At 37.6% G+C, this 19,969-nt stretch overlaps 1 protein-coding gene across 1 annotated transcript; it reads right to left on the reverse strand.

Annotated features, from left to right (window-relative positions):
• Nucleotides 1–505: 505 nt before the first annotated feature.
• On the reverse strand, nt 506–1,401 carry LOC139873153 (calmodulin-like protein 30). The gene has a single exon (XM_071861083.1). It carries the CDS (start codon nt 1,325–1,327, stop codon nt 776–778), a length of 552 nt encoding a protein of 183 aa, XP_071717184.1. The 5' UTR covers nt 1,328–1,401; the 3' UTR covers nt 506–775.
• Between the last annotated feature and the right edge of the window lie 18,568 nt (nt 1,402–19,969).

The following is a 19,969-nucleotide window of genomic DNA, read 5'->3' on the forward strand; positions in this document are numbered from 1 at the left end:
GTGGATTGTTTAATATGCATTTTAGGTGTTTGATGAAATGTTCAGCTGGCGAGTTTCTTAGTCGGACTATGTGGTTTCACGGGTCATTAAACTAAATAACTTCAGCATTTACGTTCACTTAATACCTAAAACATATCATTAAAGTGTTTCATTTAAACAAACCCGTGATTCCACAGGTCATTTCACTAGTAATTGATTAAAAATGAAAAATGAATCTTGGTCGATCGCAAGTCAGTTAATCTGGTTCGGTTGCAAGTCGCAAGGTCTTCTTAATCAAGACTATGCTGGTCATGATCAAAAATATTCCGATAGCAACTTGAAAATTATCAGTTTATTGTGTTGGTAATTAGGATAGTTAATTCGGAAATTTTCAAGACGCAAGGTACTTCAAACTTGCAAGATTTTTTCAATTTATTTTATTTGAGTGCGCATTACTCGTATTATATTATTCGTGTTTTGTTAATATCCATTGCTTACAAGGATTGAATACAAAAGTGATTGCCTATTTTTTACTCACTTGTATAGATAAAAGGGGAAAAAAGAGATACCGCAAATGACATATATAGTTGATAGTTGATACTAGAGCATTGACATATGCAATATCCTTCTTATAACTTTCTATATAAAGCAAACAGAGATACAAATAAAATTAGGAATACAATACTTGTGTTATATGAATTATAAAGAAGACAACAACATATGGGTTTATAAAGACTGCCCAAATACAGTAGCCATCACAATTCCTTCATATCATAAGCTAATATCAGAATAACATTCAAATCATCGAGTTTTGAGTCATCATAGTCATAAACTCATCCATATCAATCACACCATCCTGGTTCGAATCCACAGCTCTAACCATTTTTCGACAATCTTGCAAGCTACACCTCTCCCCAAGCCTTTTCATCAAATCATACACTTCCTCAACACTTATCTTCCCATCTCCATCCAAATCAAACGTCCTAAACGCACTTTGCACATCACCCGCTTTTATCCCACCACCCTTTCTTTGTACCTCCATAAACTCCTTGAAATCAATAAAACCATCGCCGTCCAAATCTGCCACCTCAAATATCTTTTGTACGTCTCTCTCTGTACCCCCTTGTCGCAAAGCTTTGATTATAGCCTTGTATTCACCCCTCGATATCTTGCCATCTTTATCACAATCAAATTTGTCAAAAACACGCCTCATTTCAGACATGTTTGGTTGGAATAAAGGTAGGCCCGAAAGTTGCCTATCGCTACTAGAGAACATCCGACTTGGTTTCTTTAGAAACTTGCGCTTTGAGATGTTGTATTGGATGTCAAGAAAGCTTGTTTTCGACATTGTTTAGATGAATAGCTATTAAATCAAGTTAGAAATACTTAAAATTTTAAGGTTAGGGGTAGGTGTTTAGATGCCTAATGGGCTATACTTAAAGTTAGAATATTGTGTGAAGCAACTTGTTTGGAGATATAAAGAGAATTATAGAAGGAAATAAAGGAAAGCTGGTGGCATGACAAATGGGCTATACTTAAAGTTATTCTTGATTCTTTGTGTGATTTAAGAAAGCAAGTATTCCATTCAATCCATTAATGGTACATGCCTAAAATGTTCTTTTTAACTAACATAATTTGAGTTTATTATTCAACCAAATGTTTTTGTTTTCTTCCCTGTCAAAATTTACAACCACATCATAAGAGCATAAAACACAAATCGTTTGGTTAGGCCAAACTTTCATGTTACCATCTCACATTTTCAGTTTCTCCTTTTGCATAAAAGTTGTTTATGTTAGTTTACTTGAAAAATAGTCCCTCGTACATGTGAACTATTTAAAAAGGTCCTCAAAACTTTATTTTTCCACAACTTGATTTTTACTTTAATTGCGTTCAACGTCCCTTTATGACTTTCTCGATCGGCGCCGTTTCCTAAGCATACCGAGAAAGAGTTAGCAGAGTCGTCTCCCTCCTCCTAAATGACTCAAGCACAACTAGAGTTCACTCACCCACGTGCCCAATACTTGAAAATGGAAAGCCAGGGGAATGCTACCAACTCCCTTTACTCCCACGTTGGAAAGCATATGAACTTGACTGAACTGAATGACCAGCCCCGGGCAGAGGTAAAATAAGAAGGGATAAGATAAGACAGTAGCACACACCACTTTTTCAGTAGAAGGTTCCAGTCAAGCTAGGGGATGGGATTCATTCACTTGCATTCTGCTACCAGACCGCCCGTGCCCACCCACTTGTCTCGCCTGCGAACAATCGGTCGAAGGAGCGGAGCTTAGACCGAATAGAGCTTACCTACGGCACCTGGATTTCTCCGGCGCATATTAGCTTTTAAAATGTTAAGCATACAATCTAACAAACAAAGTACGTTAATTACCACAAATACTAATGTCTAACTATGTTCGGTGTGACCCGAACTCCCTACCTCTTGATTGAATGTTCCCTCATATTAGGTCAAAGGATCTTTGTTTCACTAGTTGATTTTTAAAATCTATACTATACATTATAATAAAGTCACTATTGAGATATCACTAATTTAGACTTTTGATCATGACCATTGAATCAAGAAAAAGACGTTCCATACCCCTAATTTTCAACCATTAGATCATCTAAAATATAGGTATAACTCAATAACTAAAATATGTGCATTTTTTTCCTTTTTTACCCTTACACTATTACGCTACATACAGACTGGGTTCAGTGAAACAACACAGAAACAATCGAGAGTTTTAAAGAAATCCCTAAAATTCAACTGGTAACACAAAATCGATGAAGACAAACCTTGCAGCTGTTTACCATGTAAACCTTAATTCGATTTATATATCTACACATCTTCGTCATCTCTCAAATGAAGCAATCGTTTAATCAGTCGGTGCACAATCGTGTAAGTTAAATCGAATCCCAATTCATTATTTTAGTTCATAGGTTTTCAAAAAACTACTAATAATCTAAAATATTATTGATTTCATTTAATCAATTACTACGTAACTATTGTATTTACCACTTCGTAATCGTGTATTTCTAGGGTTTAGTTAAATTCTTGAATAATCCTTGATTTCATTCGATTTGTCGGATATATGGAATATTCAGGTTACTTTTTCAATTAGCAATTAAACCTTAACAATTAATATGAAGATTCAGACAATCGCTAATAACATTTAGGGTTAATCCTTGATTGAAATGTTAAATTTGGTTTATACATGAATTCAGTTTAATCACTCATATACAATTTAGTGTAAATCAATAGATTTAATTGTTTGATTTCATGGATACTCAAAATTTCTGTGATATTTTTATTAATGATTATTATTAGTGAGTATGTTTATGTGATTATGATATCTGAATCTAATAGTATGTTTATGTGATTATTGACTTTTAAGGAAGTATGGGGAAATTAGTGCTTCAAGAGTTGAAGACTTGTGTTTCATCATAGATGACAGTATACTAAAAAGGAGGTATCTTCTTTCACTGCTACTACTAAGGGTATGTTTGGCAAAACTAGCTGGAAGCTGCAAGCGTTTAGCTGCAGGCGTTTAGTTGCAGGCGTTTAGCTGAAAGCGTTTAGCTGAAACTTTTTAAATGTATTTAATTGTTTGGCAAAGTAGCTGAAGCTGTTATAAAATAAATAAAATGACAAAAATGGACACTAGAAAAAATACTTAAATATCATTATATGTAACAGACTGAAACCCGGGCTAGTTGTAAGTGGACTATTTTTGCCCTTAGGGTTTGTGCTTAGTCTTAAGTGCTTTTATTTTAATTATTTAATTAGTGTTTTATTATATTTGTGTTGTGTCCAGTTTGTGACAAGGGTCCCAGAACAGGTTTGTTTATTTTATTTGGACTTCGTTTGGGTTACCTAATCCTGTACGAAAGATATCTGATAACTGGTAAATACCCGTGTGTTGCTCAGTGTGGGAATTAAACCCAACTAAGAGACTAGTGTACTGTATTTCCTTCCCATTTCTAGAAAATTCATTCTTCACTCCCGTACCTAACTTCCACCTCTTCAAACCCTAATTCCTAAATTGTGTTCTAGAGCTCAAATTGTTCATACCATCTTGTTTCTTACAGATTACTGAGTCTATAAAGGTAAGTAACATGTGTTTTTGTGTACAATTCGTTGTTAAATTCTTGGTTTTGTGTGAGTTTTGTAAAAAACTTGAATTTGTGTCAAAACAAGTGATTTAAGTGTTGTTATGGTCAAATTGTTGTGAGTTTTGAGTCTATAACAAGTAGTGAACAAGTTGTGGTCGATTTTGGTGTTTAAGACGAGCTCTAGATCGAGATTTGAGGATTTCATCGTGAAGTCCGTAGCCTTTGTTCAGTTTCTGAGGAAGATGAACACAGTCGGCCGACTGTCGGACGACAGTCGACCGACTGAGGGTGAACCGACCGACTGAGGGTGAACCGACCGACTGGCGAGTGAACCGACTGACTGAGATTTGCCTTCGGCCGATTGATGTATTACCCAATGAATTGACCGACTGGACAGGTCAGTCGACCGGTTTTGTCGACAGTCGACCGACTGTAAGTGTCAGTCGACCGACTGTGTGTACAGGGCAGAATGTTTTACCAAAGTGCCTTTTTCTAGCCGTTATACTGCCCGTTTATATTTTGATGTTCAGGATGTAAATTTTGAAAATGCACAAGTGTTAAGCATGAAAATTTTAGCGGAAGCATTTTTTTATGAATTTGCTATAATTCGCTGTCAGTGTGTCAAATCTTGATGGAAACACTATTCTAACTTGGTTTTTGCTGTTCTCAGGAGATAAGGACAAGGAAGAAGCTCAAAAATAATAACTGAGCAGTTGCTGGTAATTGGTGAGTGGGTCTATCTACGGATAGAGTTTAAGTAGCATATCATGCTACTGTGGTTGACTCTTTTACCAGGCATAGTGTAGAAATTGCTATGATAGAATAATATCGTTTGCCTGATGTTGTATGTGAATTATGTGTACACTGTGTGAATGGCACCAGTCGGGCCTAGGGAGACTGGGGACTCGAGACCGTGCCTAGGAGAGGTTAGAGTCCGTATGAGGTCAACCGTGCCGAGGGGAGGTTGGGTCCATAGGCTACTGATTGTGGAGTATAGTGTGAATGATGCATCCCCTGCATCTGGATAACTATACTGTGAATTGAGTAGCAGGGACTATCGGTAGACTCAGGCCCGATCAGCTGAGAGTTGTGTGCTCGTACAAGCCGCCGATCCTCATATTGTCTTATTGTATGCTAGTTGGTAGTTAGCAAGTGTGGTTGTTAGCATATAGCTTGTGTGTGGCTTAAGCTATATCTGTTAGATAGATTCCATTCACTTAGCGGTGCGCTAATCCCCCACATGTTTCCCCCTTTGCAGGTTTAGGTACTGCTAGATGGGATGGGTATTGATGCAGAAGACATGTTTAACAACCCAACTCTGATGTGGACTTTTGTATAAATAATGTTTTGTAATAACGTAACCCCGTTGTGTAAACTTAAACATAATTGCACGGATTAATGTAATGACGTGACTTATATTGTGTTTATTATTAAAGTCTTCCGCTGTGTATTAAAAAAAAAATGGCCGGTGTTACAAGTTGGTATCAGAGCATGGTTTGGCAGCAAATACGTGCGCGTATTTTGTTCCCAAACCCTGAGGCAAGTCAAACATGTCTGTGGGAGTGGGGGCTAAGTGAAAATAGGATATACGTGTGTTAGTTGTGATTGAACTAACTGTTATCCACTAAGCTTTTGTGTGAGCTGTTTTGTAGCACAGGTATGGCTGATAGAAACGCAACTGGCCCATCTAACCCCGGAACATTCAGAGCACCAGAAGAGGGTGTTGAGTCGGATGATGATCAGAGTAGTTACATCCTTCAGTTAGAAAGCAAGCTAAAAGAGGCTGAGGACAAAATTAATGAGCTTGAATTGGCAAGGCATTCTGGAAATGATGATACACCACCTGGATTCCCAACCGCGCAATCCCAAACGATACCTAATGTGCACCAGAACCAGTTTCAGAATCAAATACCTAACCAATATTATATGCCACCGCAAAACACTTTTACTTACCAAAATCCCATGATGATGAATCCATACCAAATGCAAATGTTCCAACCACCTTACATGCAAACACCCAAAAAGTGTACTTATAAGAACTTCCGTGATTGCAAACCCTCCGAGTTCTCTGGAAGTACTGATCCGACTGTAACTCTCAATTGGTTGCGAGAAATTGAAAGGGTATTTGAAGCGTGCCAGTGTGAACCCGAGCTGAAAGTGACATATGCTAGTCGAATGTTGAAAGGTAGGGCTATGATTTGGTGGGATTCCTTGATTTCCAGTATACCGAAAGAACAAGTGAGTATGATCACTTGGGAGCAGTTTCATGGGAAGGTGTGTGAACAGTACTGTAATCCGTTTGATATGAACCGAATCAAGACTGAGTTTCTTGAAATGAAGATGACACCTCAAATGACGATCGACGAGGTAGTAGAGAAGTATATGGATAAACTAAGGTTTGTACAACAGTGGGTGCCAGACGAAGCGTCTCGTATACAACATTTTGTTAATATCATTTTGCCCGAGTACCGAACTTTTGTTAGAACGGCTACGTCGTTGTCTCAAGCGGTTGTGATGGCTAAGATGGTAGAAAGTGATGTTCAGGCCGCCAGAAACAGAATATTTGGTAATGTGCTACAACAAGGTGGGCAAGTATCTGGTCAATCAGGATCTAAATCCAAGAAGTCTAGTGGGTTTAAATCGAAGGGTAAAAGTGGTCAGAGTAGTTCTGGGTCTGGATCAGGTAAAGGGAATTGGTGTCACACGTGTCGATCTTCTCACAGTGGTCAGTGTTCTGAGGCTACAAGAAGATGCTTAAAGTGTGGTGTTGTTGGGCATGAGTCTTCAGCATGCCCGTATCCGAATAGTGTGTGTTGGAGTTGTCACAAACCAGGGCATCGTGCAATTAGTTGTCCGTCGAAGGGTGGTAGTTCTGGGGCAGGGTCAGGGGCGCGTTCAGCATCAGCCGTAGGGTCAACTGCCTCGAGTGGGCAGAAGAGGAAGAACCCTCCAACAGCAGAGGCTAGAGCTTTTCAGATGTCAGTTGAGAATGCTGTGGCAACCGACGAAGTGATCACCGGTATGTTTCTAATCAACTCAATACCTGCTCGTGTATTGTTTGATTGTGGTGCCAATAGGTGTTTTATGTCCCTAGATTTCTGTGCTAAGTTGAATTTACCAGCTACTGTGTTACCCAAGCCGGTTAGTGTAGAAGTAGCCGATGGTAAGACCACACCCGTCACAACATATGTGTCTGGGGTTTGTATAGAGGTCGAAGGGAAGTCTTTCCCAGTGACTTGTTTAGTGTTACCTATTCCTAGCTTTGATTTAGTATTAGGAATGGATTGGCTGAGCTCGCTTAGGGCTAATATTAAGTGCGATAGGAAAATGATTACCTTTCGTTCGACCGATGGAACCCGTGTTGTGGCCCGAGGGGAGCGGGGCGGGTATAATTTTCCGTTGATAACCTTGATGAAAGCGAAAAAGTCGATGGAAAAGGGTTGTGATTCGTTTCTTGCGTATGTGATTGATGCGAAGAAAGAAAAGAGAACAGTGGCCGATATTCCAGTAGTATCAGAATTTCCCGAAGTGTTCCCAGATGAGTTACTAGGTCTGCCGCCGGTAAGGGAAGTCAAATATAAGATTGAGTTGGTTCCTGGAACAACTCCAGTTGCAAAAGCTCCATACCGATTAGCGCCGTCTGAAATCCGTGAAATGATGTCACAGATTCAAGAGTTATTAGATTGTGGGTTTATCCGACCGAGTTCTTCACCGTGGAGTGCTCCGGTATTGTTTGTTAAAAAGAAAGATGGGTCAATGCGTATGTGTATTGATTATCGTGAATTGAACAAAAGAACTGTGAAGAATAAATATCCGTTACCTCGAATAAATGATTTGTTCGATCAGTTACAGGGTGCTTCATTCTTTTCTAAGATAGACTTACGATCCGGATACCATCAGGTTCGTGTTGCTGAATCAGATATACCGAAAACAGCGTTCAGAACAAGGTATGGTCATTATGAATTTCTTGTCATGCCTTTTGGGTTGACGAATGCGCCAGCAGTCTTCATGGATCTAATGAATAGAGTGTGTCGTCCATTCTTAGATAAGTTTGTGATTGTGTTTATTGATGACATATTGGTGTATTCGAAAACAGAGAGTGAACATGCTGAACATCTGAGGTTGGTTTTGAACTTGTTAAAACGTGAGAAACTATTTGCAAAATTTTCAAAGTGTGAATTTTGGTTACGTGAAGTGCAGTTTTTGGGTCATGTGATTTGTACCGAGGGTATAAAAGTTGATCCGACAAAGATAGAAGCGGTAATGAATTGGAATTCTCCGAGGACTCCGACTGAGATTAAGAGTTTTCTGGGATTGGCTGGTTATTATCGCAGGTTTATCAAAGATTTCTCTAAAATAGCGGGTCCATTGACTAAGTTGACTCGTAAAGATGTAGCCTTTCGATGGACTGATGAACAGGAAAAGGCTTTTCAGATTTTGAAACAGCTACTGTGTCAAGCACCAGTGTTAGCTTTACCAGAAGGTTCAGACAACTTCGTGGTATACTGTGATGCATCATATGCTGGGTTGGGTTGTGTCTTAATGCAGAGAGATAAAGTAATCGCCTACACCTCGCGACAGTTGAAAGTTCATGAGAAGAATTATCCAGTGCATGATCTTGAAATGGCTGCAGTAGTGTTTGCTTTGAAACTGTGGAGACATTATTTGTATGGAACTCAATGTGTTATTTGTACAGATCATAAGAGTCTGCAATATATCTTCTCACAGAAAGAATTGAATATGCGTCAGAGACGGTGGCAAGAGTTGATCAAAGATTATGATTGTGAAATTAAATATCATCCGGGTAAGGCAAATGTGGTTGCAGATGCGCTAAGTCGTAAAAAGTCAAGTGAAAATGTGAAATTCCTTCATTTGAATATAACTTCAGATTTGATTAACAGCTTAAGAACCGTTCAGGCCTGTGCTTTGGAGGACGAACATATTAAATCTGAACAAATGACCAAACGAAAAGTGGACTTAATTGAGGACTCACGTGGACTAAAGACTTTAAACAATCGTGTTTGGGTGCCTAAGCTTGGAGATTTGAGGGATTTAATTATGACAGAAGCTCACAAATCCAGATTGACAGTACATCCGGGTAGTAATAAGATGTATCATGATTTGAAAACAGAGTATTGGTGGCCGACAATGAAAACAGATATCGCTCGATATGTCGAAAAGTGCCATATTTGTGCTCAAGTGAAGGCAGAACATCAGAAACCTTATGGTTCGCTACGTCAGTTACAGATTCCAGAGTGGAAATGGGAACATATAACGATGGATTTTGTGACCAAATTACCTCGAACTCAGAAACGACATGATATGATTTGGGTAATAGTGGATCGTCTAACTAAAAGTGCTCATTTTCTTGCTACTCGTGAGACAGCTTCGTTAAGTGAGTTAGCCGATTTATATGTGAAAGAAATAGTTAGTCGACATGGTGTGCCGTTATCGATCGTTTCAGACAGAGATTCCAGATTTGTGTCGAATTTTTGGAACAGTCTTCAACAGAATTTGGGTACACGTGTGAATTTAAGTGCAGCTTATCATCCTCAGACAGATGGTCAGAGTGAAAGAACGATACAGACTTTGGAGGATATGTTAAGGGCTTGTGTGTTAGAATACGGTGGTTCGTGGGATACACATTTACCGTTGGTCGAATTCGCGTATAATAATTCATATCATTCGAGTATAGGAATGCCGCCCTATGAAATGTTGTATGGTCGTCGTTGCAGAACACCGACTTGTTGGTTAGAAGCCGGGGAGAAACAGTTTGCAGGTCCCGAAATTGTTCAAATGACAGCCGAAAAAGTTGCAATTGCGCGAGAAAAGTTGAAAGCCGCTAGAGATAGACAGAAAATGTATGCTGATCCGCGTAGACGTCCGGTAACCTTTAGTGTGGGTGAACGAGTGTATCTGAAAGTTTCGCCGTGGAAAGGGGTTATCATAATTGGTAAACGTGGTAAGTTAGCACCGAGATTTATTGGTCCGTTTCCGATCAGTGAAGTGTTGAATGATCAGACTGTGGTGTTAGATCTTCCGCCAGAATTAGCTGGTATACATAATACATTTAACGTGTGTTATCTTCGTAAGTGCAAAGTCGATGATGAAACGCAACTTCTTCCTTTAGAAGATTTAAGGGTCGATTTGAATAAGAAATTGGTGGAAGAGCCGGTCCGTGTAGTTGACCGAAAGGTGACTAAGTTGAGAAATAAAGAGATACCGATGGTGTTGATTGAGTGGAAACACAGTTTGGGTTCTAATCTTACGTGGGAAACGGAAGAGTTGATGAGAAACCGCTACCCTCATTTGTTTGACCAAGACCAGATTCCGAGGACGGAATCTCCTTAAGGGGGGTGGATTTGTAACAGACTGAAACCCGGGCTAGTTGTAAGTGGACTATTTTTGCCCTTAGGGTTTGTGCTTAGTCTTAAGTGCTTTTATTTTAATTATTTAATTAGTGTTTTATTATATTTGTGTTGTGTCCAGTTTGTGACAAGGGTCCCAGAACAGGTTTGTTTATTTTATTTGGACTTCGTTTGGGTTACCTAATCCTGTACGAAAGATATCTGATAACTGGTAAATACCCGTGTGTTGCTCAGTGTGAGAATTAAACCCAACTAAGAGACTAGTGTACTGTATTTCCTTCCCATTTCTAGAAAATTCATTCTTCACTCCCGTAACTAACTTCCACCTCTTCAAACCCTAATTCCTAAATTGTGTTCTAGAGCTCAAATTGTTCATACCATCTTGTTTCTTACAGATTACTGAGTCTATAAAGGTAAGTAACATGTGTTTTTGTGTTCAATTCGTTGTTAAATTCTTGGTTTTGTGTGAGTTTTGTAAAAAACTTGAATTTGTGTCAAAACAAGTGATTTAAGTGTTGTTATGGTCAAATTGTTGTGAGTTTTGAGTCTATAACAAGTAGTGAACAAGTTGTGGTCAATTTTGGTGTTTAAGACGAGCTCTAGATCGAGATTTGAGGATTTCATCGTGAAGTCCGTAGCCTTTGTTCAGTTTCTGAGGAAGATGAACACAGTCGGCCGACTGTCGGACGACAGTCGACCGACTGAGGGTGAACCGACCGACTGAGGGTGAACCGACCGACTGGCGAGTGAACCGACTGACTGAGATTTGCCTTCGGCCGATTGATGTATTACCCAATGAATCGACCGACTGGACAGGTCAGTCGACCGGTTTTGTCGACAGTCGACCGACTGTAAGTGTCAGTCGACCGACTGTGTGTACAGGGCAGAATGTTTTACCAAAGTGCCTTTTTCTAGCCGTTATACTGCCCGTTTATATTTTGATTTTCAGGATGTAAATTTTGAAAATGCACAAGTGTTAAGCATGAAAATTTTAGCGGAAGCATTTTTTTATGAATTTGCTATAATTCGCTGTCAGTGTGTCAAATCTCGATGGGAACACTATTCTAACTTGGTTTTTGCTGTTCTCAGGAGATAAGGACAAGGAAGAAGCTCAGAAATAATAACTGAGCAGTTGCTGGTAATTGGTGAGTGGGTCTATCTACGGATAGAGTTTAAGTAGCATATCATGCTACTGTGGTTGACTCTTTTACCAGGCATAGTGTAGAAATTGCTATGATAGAATAATATCGTTTGCCTGATGTTGTATGTGAATTATGTGTACACTGTGTGAATGGCACCAGTCGGGCCTAGGGAGACTGGGGACTCGAGACCGTGCCTAGAGAGGTTAGAGTCCGTATGAGGTCAACTGTGCCGAGGGGAGGTTGGGTCCATAGGCTACTGATTGTGGAGTATAGTGTGAATGATGCATCCCCTGCATCTGGATAACTATACTGTGAATTGAGTAGCAGGGACTATCGGTAGACTCAGGCCCGATCAGCTGAGAGTCGTGTGCTCGTACAAGCCGCCGATCCTCGTATTGTCTTATTGTATGCTAGTTGGTAGTTAGCAAGTGTGGTTGTTAGCATATAGCTTGTGTGTGGCTTAAGCTATATCTATTAGATAGATTCCATTCACTTAGCGGTGCGCTAATCCCCCACATGTTTCCCCCTTTGCAGGTTTAGGTACTGCTAGATGGGATGGGTATTGATGCAGAAGACATGTTTGACAACCCAACTCTGATGTGGACTTTTGTATAAATAATGTTTTGTAATAACGTAACCCCGTTGTGTAAACTTAAACATAATTGGATTAATGTAATGACGTGACTTATATTGTGTTTATTATTAAAGTCTTCCGCTGTGTATTAAAAAAAAAATGGCCGGTGTTACATTATAAAAACTTTGTAATAGTTACAAAACATAAATTGACAAATAAATATGATGTATGTGCAGTGTACTCTAAGTATAATATTAATATAACAGTAAGAATGGTGTCATGAATTAAAAACATGACTGGAAAACAACTTAAAGGAAAAATGGCATATAATATTCATTCATAAACATTACATGCAGATATGGATTATTTTTATTAATGGTACGATATGAAAATATTATTTAATGGCAACGAAAAGTTGGTATATATCTCTATTGTTTTGAATATATCAATAAAAATGGATACTCCGTAGTCTGAACGTAAAGAATTTTAAATATTTGGAGAGGGTATTTAAGTAAGCAAAATATCAAAAAGCTCTTCTTGATATCAAACGCTACCTTACAAAGCGTTTAATTTTGAAGCTTTTACATCTCAGAAAAAGCTTTAAGCTTGTTTAACCAAACGGAACTATTTATTTAATAGGAGCTTTTTCGTAAAAATTAAAAGCTAAAAGCTCCAAAAAGCTCGCTCCCAAACATACCCCAAATACTAGCTACTTCTATCATTTAATGATACAAGCTTATACATTTTTCTTTAACTACGTAAGTGATTGCTACCGTCGAAATGCAACCCCTATTTTTCTATATGTATTGTTTTGGTAATGCACATTATTGGATTTTTTAGTTTTTTATACAATAAACGTGAAACTGCTTCTTGCTAATCTTATTAAGTACTGGACATGAAGGGTCAAGTTCTTGATGTGTTAAACTTTCACCTTTATGTTCCAAATATATAAATTTTCCTTCGGTAAAACTCAACTTTAACTTTCCCTTGATATAAAAGTAATCAAAAACTGGAGTTTGTACCATTGTATTACTGGCATTGCAGTTTGAAGTCAAACAATGTGGATCGGGCACTTTTCAATAGAATCTGAGAAAATGGGCGTGTAATAGTGTCGCTTCTTCTGGTATGTAATCACAACTCACTTAATAAAATTTTCTTAGGTAACATGGGCGTGTAAGAGGTTCTAACATCGTGATACTAAAATTAAGAAACAACCCATCTTCATTTAATACCATGAAAACAATTGCAAATATTAAGGTTGTGCATTGCCGTATATGTAATGCCCCTAAATCTGTTCCTCATCTTGCCTTTGTCAAATTTACTGATGTAGCTATCATGTATGACTTATTTGTCTTCAAACTATGTTTTCCCAGTTACATTTAAAATTGTAGTGGCTACTTTGTTGGTTCCATTTTTACAACAAAGAAGAAGATGGCGGGTATGACGCACTTGACTGAGCTTGTGGAGAAGTTTTTTGTTATGAATATGCAATTGTCCGCTTATTTATACGAGTCATGTGTTTTTATTACCTTTGTTGTACATTGCCATTTGACTTGATATGTTCCAATTTAGTCTTATATTACCAAGGCTTTTTCTGCCTTCTTGAGGTCGGGTGATGAGGTAACACCAAATTTTCTTACTTCAAGTCTTCACATGGTTCTATCTTTTGTACAATTTTCCCTTACGAGTATCTAAATGATTGATTCGGTTTCCAACTTCAATGTTGTTGCATGTTGCATGCTCTACCTTATTCGGTATTTCGTTGTTGCAGGTGAACATCTTGAACTTTAATTAATGTGCCGATGTTAGATTTTCTAACTTGTGTGAATATACATCTGAAGTGCATAGGCACATTTACTGAATTTATGTTCATTATCTAACAAAACAAAAACATAACTGAACACACAAAGGCACACTCTAAAGTTTAATATATGTTGTTTTCGTAATCTAAAATGGTATCCCCCGAGTTTTATTTTATACTCAAGTAATAGATACATGATGTCCACTAGAGTATGCAATTTTGTAACTATTGTTATCATTGTGTTTAATATTTATACTTTAAGGTGTTTATTTAACGAGGATATTGTCATTATTAAAATTGGTAGTCATTCCATTGGTTTGAGACAAAGTCTTTTTAAATATCTCAGCTACATACAAAATTCAAAGTTCATTCCCAATAGTCTACATAAACTGTAATAGATGTGTATGTGGGTTATATTTCCAGTTTTGACTTGGGTTATATTTTCAGTTTTGACTTGAGTACTACATGGGCATAACAAACCCATGGACGTAATTGTTGATCTTCATTGCATTAACTATTATGTATAGGATGGCATATGCTAATTATTTGTCAATTATATGTATTATCTAAACTTACAAAATTAATGCATAAGCAAGTACATGAGTTTACTTATATAAATAAAAAACATACATACTAGACTTGTATAAAAACCAATACATAATTACAAAAAAATAATAATAATTAAAATAGCCCAATCGAAAATTATTTCACATCATAATTTAAACATAGATACATACATTGAAAGATGGATTAAGTGAAGGAAAGTAATTAGACTGAAGGTATGTATCAAAGCAAAGTTTCACGTAAGGAAAGTTTTTAATTTTAATAAATACTTGGTCAACATCTATAAGTGACTAATTTTAATCCTCATTTGTAAATTAACAAATTGAAATCGGTCATCAAAACTTGATATGTTTGATTTGTACAGTATTAAGTTGGTCGACAACAGGATTCAGTTTCATATGTTTGTTATAATTCTGATTTCGGTTATGATTTGTATAACTTTCAAGCTTGAAGTCAAAACTTTATAATCCATTTTTTGTCTTAAGTTTTGTTTAAATATTTTGATATCAACAGGCTCACGTGTTTTTGGGTTTAACATACATGTTAACTTCGTAAGATCTTGGTTTTTTAATCGAAATCAAATCATGATATAGGTGTAAGTAATTTATGAGTCAACAAGTGGTTGTCAATATAAAAGTGTTTGAATCCAAATTCAGTCGGGTCAAACTTATAAATTATTGTACATGACTTTTTAGTCGCAAAAATAGTATATTGCTTTTATGCTATTATTATTCACTATATAAACGTACAGAGTCATCCAAAGTAAAGGTGGCTAATGGACGGGTCTGATGCGTTGAGTATAGGGCAAAATTGGCGCATTCATAGTGAGTAGAACTCTCAATAGGACTAACATGTCAAGTTAGCAGAAAAAATTTGAGGAAGGGTGTCGACCCACCCAACCAAATCTAACCTAGAGTTAAGCCAACCCGTTGGATGCTTTCAGAAAATCAAACTAAGCTGAGGCTGTTAATGTGTGTTCAAGAATTTGAGTTTGTCTAAAATATAAAAGTGCTATTACTTATGAACTCGAAGTAACCATCACTTATGTGTTTTTGCAGATCCAAGTATACTCAAAGTAAAGCAAACAACGTTCGCGGTCTATACAATTCATCAACATGTAAAGAGACTGGAATCATGGAGTAAGTTGTAGGAAAGTGGCCCCAAAATTTAACTACAAAGTCTTTGGTTCTTAGCAATTTTATGGTGAGATGATTAACTTTGCAGGTAAATGGATTGCACGCTCTTAACTTGAAGGAGATTCAAGTATACTCAAAATAAAGCAAATAGCGTTCGCGGCCTGTATAATTCATCAAGAGATAAAGAGATTGAAATTATGGAGTAAGTTGTGGGAAACTCGTCAAAAAAATTAACTACAAAGTCTTGCTTCTTAGCAATTTTATGGTGAGATGATTAACTGGTTGGATTATAGGTGAGATGATTACTAAATGACTACTTCAAAGATTGACACTTAATGATTACTTCAAACGATTGATTGCGTTGAATAATTTATGGGAAAGTTGACAAAGAGAAATATTTAACTAAATGATAATGATCTATTATCAAAACCTCAAACTACAACTAAATATCCAACGTTGAGTAATAGATTATCTTTTTTTTAACCATATAGACTTTGGTTATATTTAGTTTTTTAATAATACTTAATTTATATCTACAATTTTGTTCAACTTCATGCTTTGCCTTTATTTGTTTCTTATACACAATTTTGTGTCGCTCATGAATAATATATTATATTTGTAATTTTTATTGTCGAAACCCGCAAATTTTGCGGGTCTTGAGCTAGTAGTTAAATAATAAAGGAGAATAAAATGGAGAAATCCCAGCCTTCGAATGGGTTACTTCTTTAATTTAAAAGTGAAGTGATTACATATTACCTTTTTAATATATATATAAGCTTAAGCTCGTATAAATTTTAAGGTGACTCCTTAATATAAAGTCTATTTAGTTGAAAAACTTTTGAGAATTTAATTTATTTTTCCCGCAACCTTCAACTTCTAACATTGTTTGTCACCAAAAATATAAACAGCTTATTCATAAAAACCAAGGTTGCAAAAGACGTGAGACGGAGGCGAGACGATCGGGTCCTAAAAAGGTCGAGACGTTTGAGACGGGGGTCGAGATGCGCGTTGACCAAAGTTGACTTTTTAAATATATAAGTATATAAATGTATATATGTGTACATATTTTAAAGCTAAAACTTTAATTGACTAATTTGTAGTCATAATTTCTATCACCGTTGATATAATACAGAAAGTTTAAACTAAAATACGACAAATTTGACCGATTTTACTGACTTTCTGGCTTTTCTGAATTTTGAGAGACTTTGACCTGATTTTTTTCAACTTTGACCCGAATTTTGACCGTTGACTGTCATATTAGACGGTTTTCTTCTAGACGGGACGGACTAGACACCAAACCATCGCAACGGGCGTCGAGACGGCTCGAGACGAGGTGTTTTGCAACAGTGATAAAAACAACAACTTAAGGTAACTTTTAATTTTTTTTATGGCAAAAATATTAATATATATATATATATATATATATATATATATATATATATATATATATATATATATATATATATATATATATATATATATAAAGACCGTAAAGATCCGGTGGAGTACACAAACGATTACAATTGAAAGGTCTCGCTCTGACCGTCCTACACTTTGGACGGTAACATTGAAAGAGAGCGAGCACATTAAAAATGTTTGAAAATGAAACTAAAAGATACAATACAATCGTACAACCCACTAAACCTAAATCTAAACACTACATAAAACCGGGCTCGTATCTAACGCCGCAATTATCACAACTCAAAATCCGCGCACTAAAATGAACACCGGACACTCCAGCAACACCTAACCCGAGGCCTGCAAATCAAAATAACCCCTCGTACCCGAAGAACCCCATAACAACTCCTAAACCAGAGAACCACAGGCTTGTCGAGTAAGATCAAATCCCCGTTCGAGCGGAGAAAAGGACCCCGAGAGAACTACTCCAAAATACATCAATTTTTCGAGGTCAACAAAGTCAACACACGTCGGCAACGACATCGAGTCCGCCCGAATAGACTCGACTACGGGAAAGGTATGAACAATACAGCGGAACAGCAACCGAACAATGCAAATCACGAAGTCGAACAATGCAAATCACGAAGTCAAACCAATAGAGACCAGGCTATCATCGCCGAATATTCTGAGGACTTTTACAAACCCGCAACTGCCAGTAGCAAAACCAGTAGTCGGCTCCCGCCGGCGACCGCCAGATGAAACCAACCGCCATTAGGCTCCAGACAGTCACAAAAGGCCGCCAACAACATCATCTGTCGTCGGCAGCCTCTCACAGCCGCTACAGCACTGGTTGAAAGTTGAAACCACCCACACCCACCCAAAGTAGACGTCAGCCGTTAGTAACAAACCTCGGCCGTTAATAGCCGTCATCCGCCCAAGGTGGCCACGGGCGGTGACCGGCCACCGAAAATCGCCAGGTTTCAACACAAAACAAACGCCAACCACAAACCCGCCAATAATAACCCTAACCTCAAAACGAAACCGAGACTTACCAAGATGAAAGTAGAATTCTGGTGGAATTCGTTGCGTGCCACCACCACAGTACAGAAACGGCAGCGACCATTGGAGAGGAAGAACATTAGCGAGCAAACCATCATACGCGAATGACGCCAGCAACACTGTTACCATCCCAAAAACCAATCAACACCCAGATCCCGTATAAAACCACACGGAATCGCCGCCTGGAAGTCAGAAAGGAGACCGGACAAGATGAACGGGCCAAGGAAATCACCGGAGAAGACGGAACGTGGTTGTAATTATTAGACAGAAAGCAGTAAATCCGAACCACCGGCGAGATGCCGGTGGTCGGAGAGGGGTACGATACCGGACTTACAAACCGGCGAACAAGGATTAAGAAAAAGAGGGTGGTGGCTGCTGTAAAGATTAGGGCAACAAGAAGAAGAAGGAGGTGGTTGTTATATGTTCCTTGAGTTTGTAACAAATTTAATAGCAGTAGCTAAAGAATAGAAAAAGAAGAAAACTAAATCAAGAGATCGGAGAACCAGTTGACCGGAGATTTCAAAAAAGATGAAAAGTTGCACAACCTTCAAGTCAGCAGAGCACGTGAAAGAGAGATAAAATTCAAGTATCTCGTTGGTGTTTTTTCTGTGAAATAACTAGTTGCTTTAATAAATGTAGGTTGTAAGCTTGGTTTAATTTGGGACACAAGAAAACTAAGGTGACTTTTAATGATAAACCGCTTGAAGTAGCTTTTAAAGCATCATAAGTAATTGTCACAGAAAATAACTTAGAAGTATATTGATACAATACACAACTAACAAAACAAAACCCGTTGAAATCATTAAAATCCCAAGTGTTCACAAAAGACCAGCTTAAGAAGCATCATAAGTAGTTGTCGCGGACCCGATTGAAGACAGAACTAAATGAAATTCCCGATGACCCCTATGACCACATGAAAAGCCAAGGAAGAGACAGTACAACTATACAACTGTGAGCCATCCAAAAGACAATGCAAACCCGTTGAGCACTCAAGTCGCCCTATCAACTTCAAACATCGACGATCAACATCACCAAATCTCTAAATATACTATAAATAATATAGCCCGATATTAAAATTAAGTAAAAAAAAAACATCAATAATTCTATAACAAAACCGTTATTAAAAGGTAGAAGGTTTTCTCTGTTCAGGCTACTCGGGAGGGCGAGTAATCCGACCCCATACTCTGATGTACACAGCCCAGCAGGATTACTCCCTGGCTGTTTCCAACCCATCCCTGGCCACCACTAACTCTATAAACATAGATAACTCTATAATAGAACTTATAAAGTCGGAAACATAAAGTTAGTAAAAATGGAGTAAATACCAAGTGGAAAAAAGAACTTCGCTTTAAATATGTACACTAGGTTCTCGACTTTAATTATGGAGAGAAAGAAAAGTTAACGAAAGGATGAAAGAGGGTCGGTCTGCCCAACAAGTAGATCGACAAACTAGCTTCTAGTCAAACTAGCTAGAGCCCCAACCCAAGCCTCTAAATCGAAGTTTCTGAGAGCCTTCTCCCATGCGATGAGACGAATTCTGTCTCTCCCTCCTACACAAGCGGTAAAGCATGTGGTTTAATTTTAAACATCGCGCAAAACTTTACCAGCCCTTCACATATGAAAAAAAAAAAAAAAAAAAAAAAAACCTGTCCGCACACAGATAAACAAAAAAAATGGTGTTCTCTAAATTTATTTATATTTTGGAAAGCAAAAGAAATAGGAAAGGAAAAAGAAAAGGGAATTTAGTAAATTTTATTTATTTTATTTAATTTCATTTGAAATTCATTTTCTACCCTTTGAATTTTTTTTTTCTTCTCTTCTTTTGCACTGCTCAATTGTTC

This window comes from Rutidosis leptorrhynchoides, chromosome 10 (assembly GCF_046630445.1).
Source record: "Rutidosis leptorrhynchoides isolate AG116_Rl617_1_P2 chromosome 10, CSIRO_AGI_Rlap_v1, whole genome shotgun sequence".
NCBI classification, from domain to species: domain Eukaryota; kingdom Viridiplantae; phylum Streptophyta; class Magnoliopsida; order Asterales; family Asteraceae; genus Rutidosis; species Rutidosis leptorrhynchoides.

Bases quoted from the DNA above. Each gene is read 5' to 3' on its own strand.
- LOC139873153 (XM_071861083.1), bottom strand. From the start codon at position 1,327: ATGTCGAAAACAAGCTTTCTTGACATCCAATACAACATCTCAAAGCGC.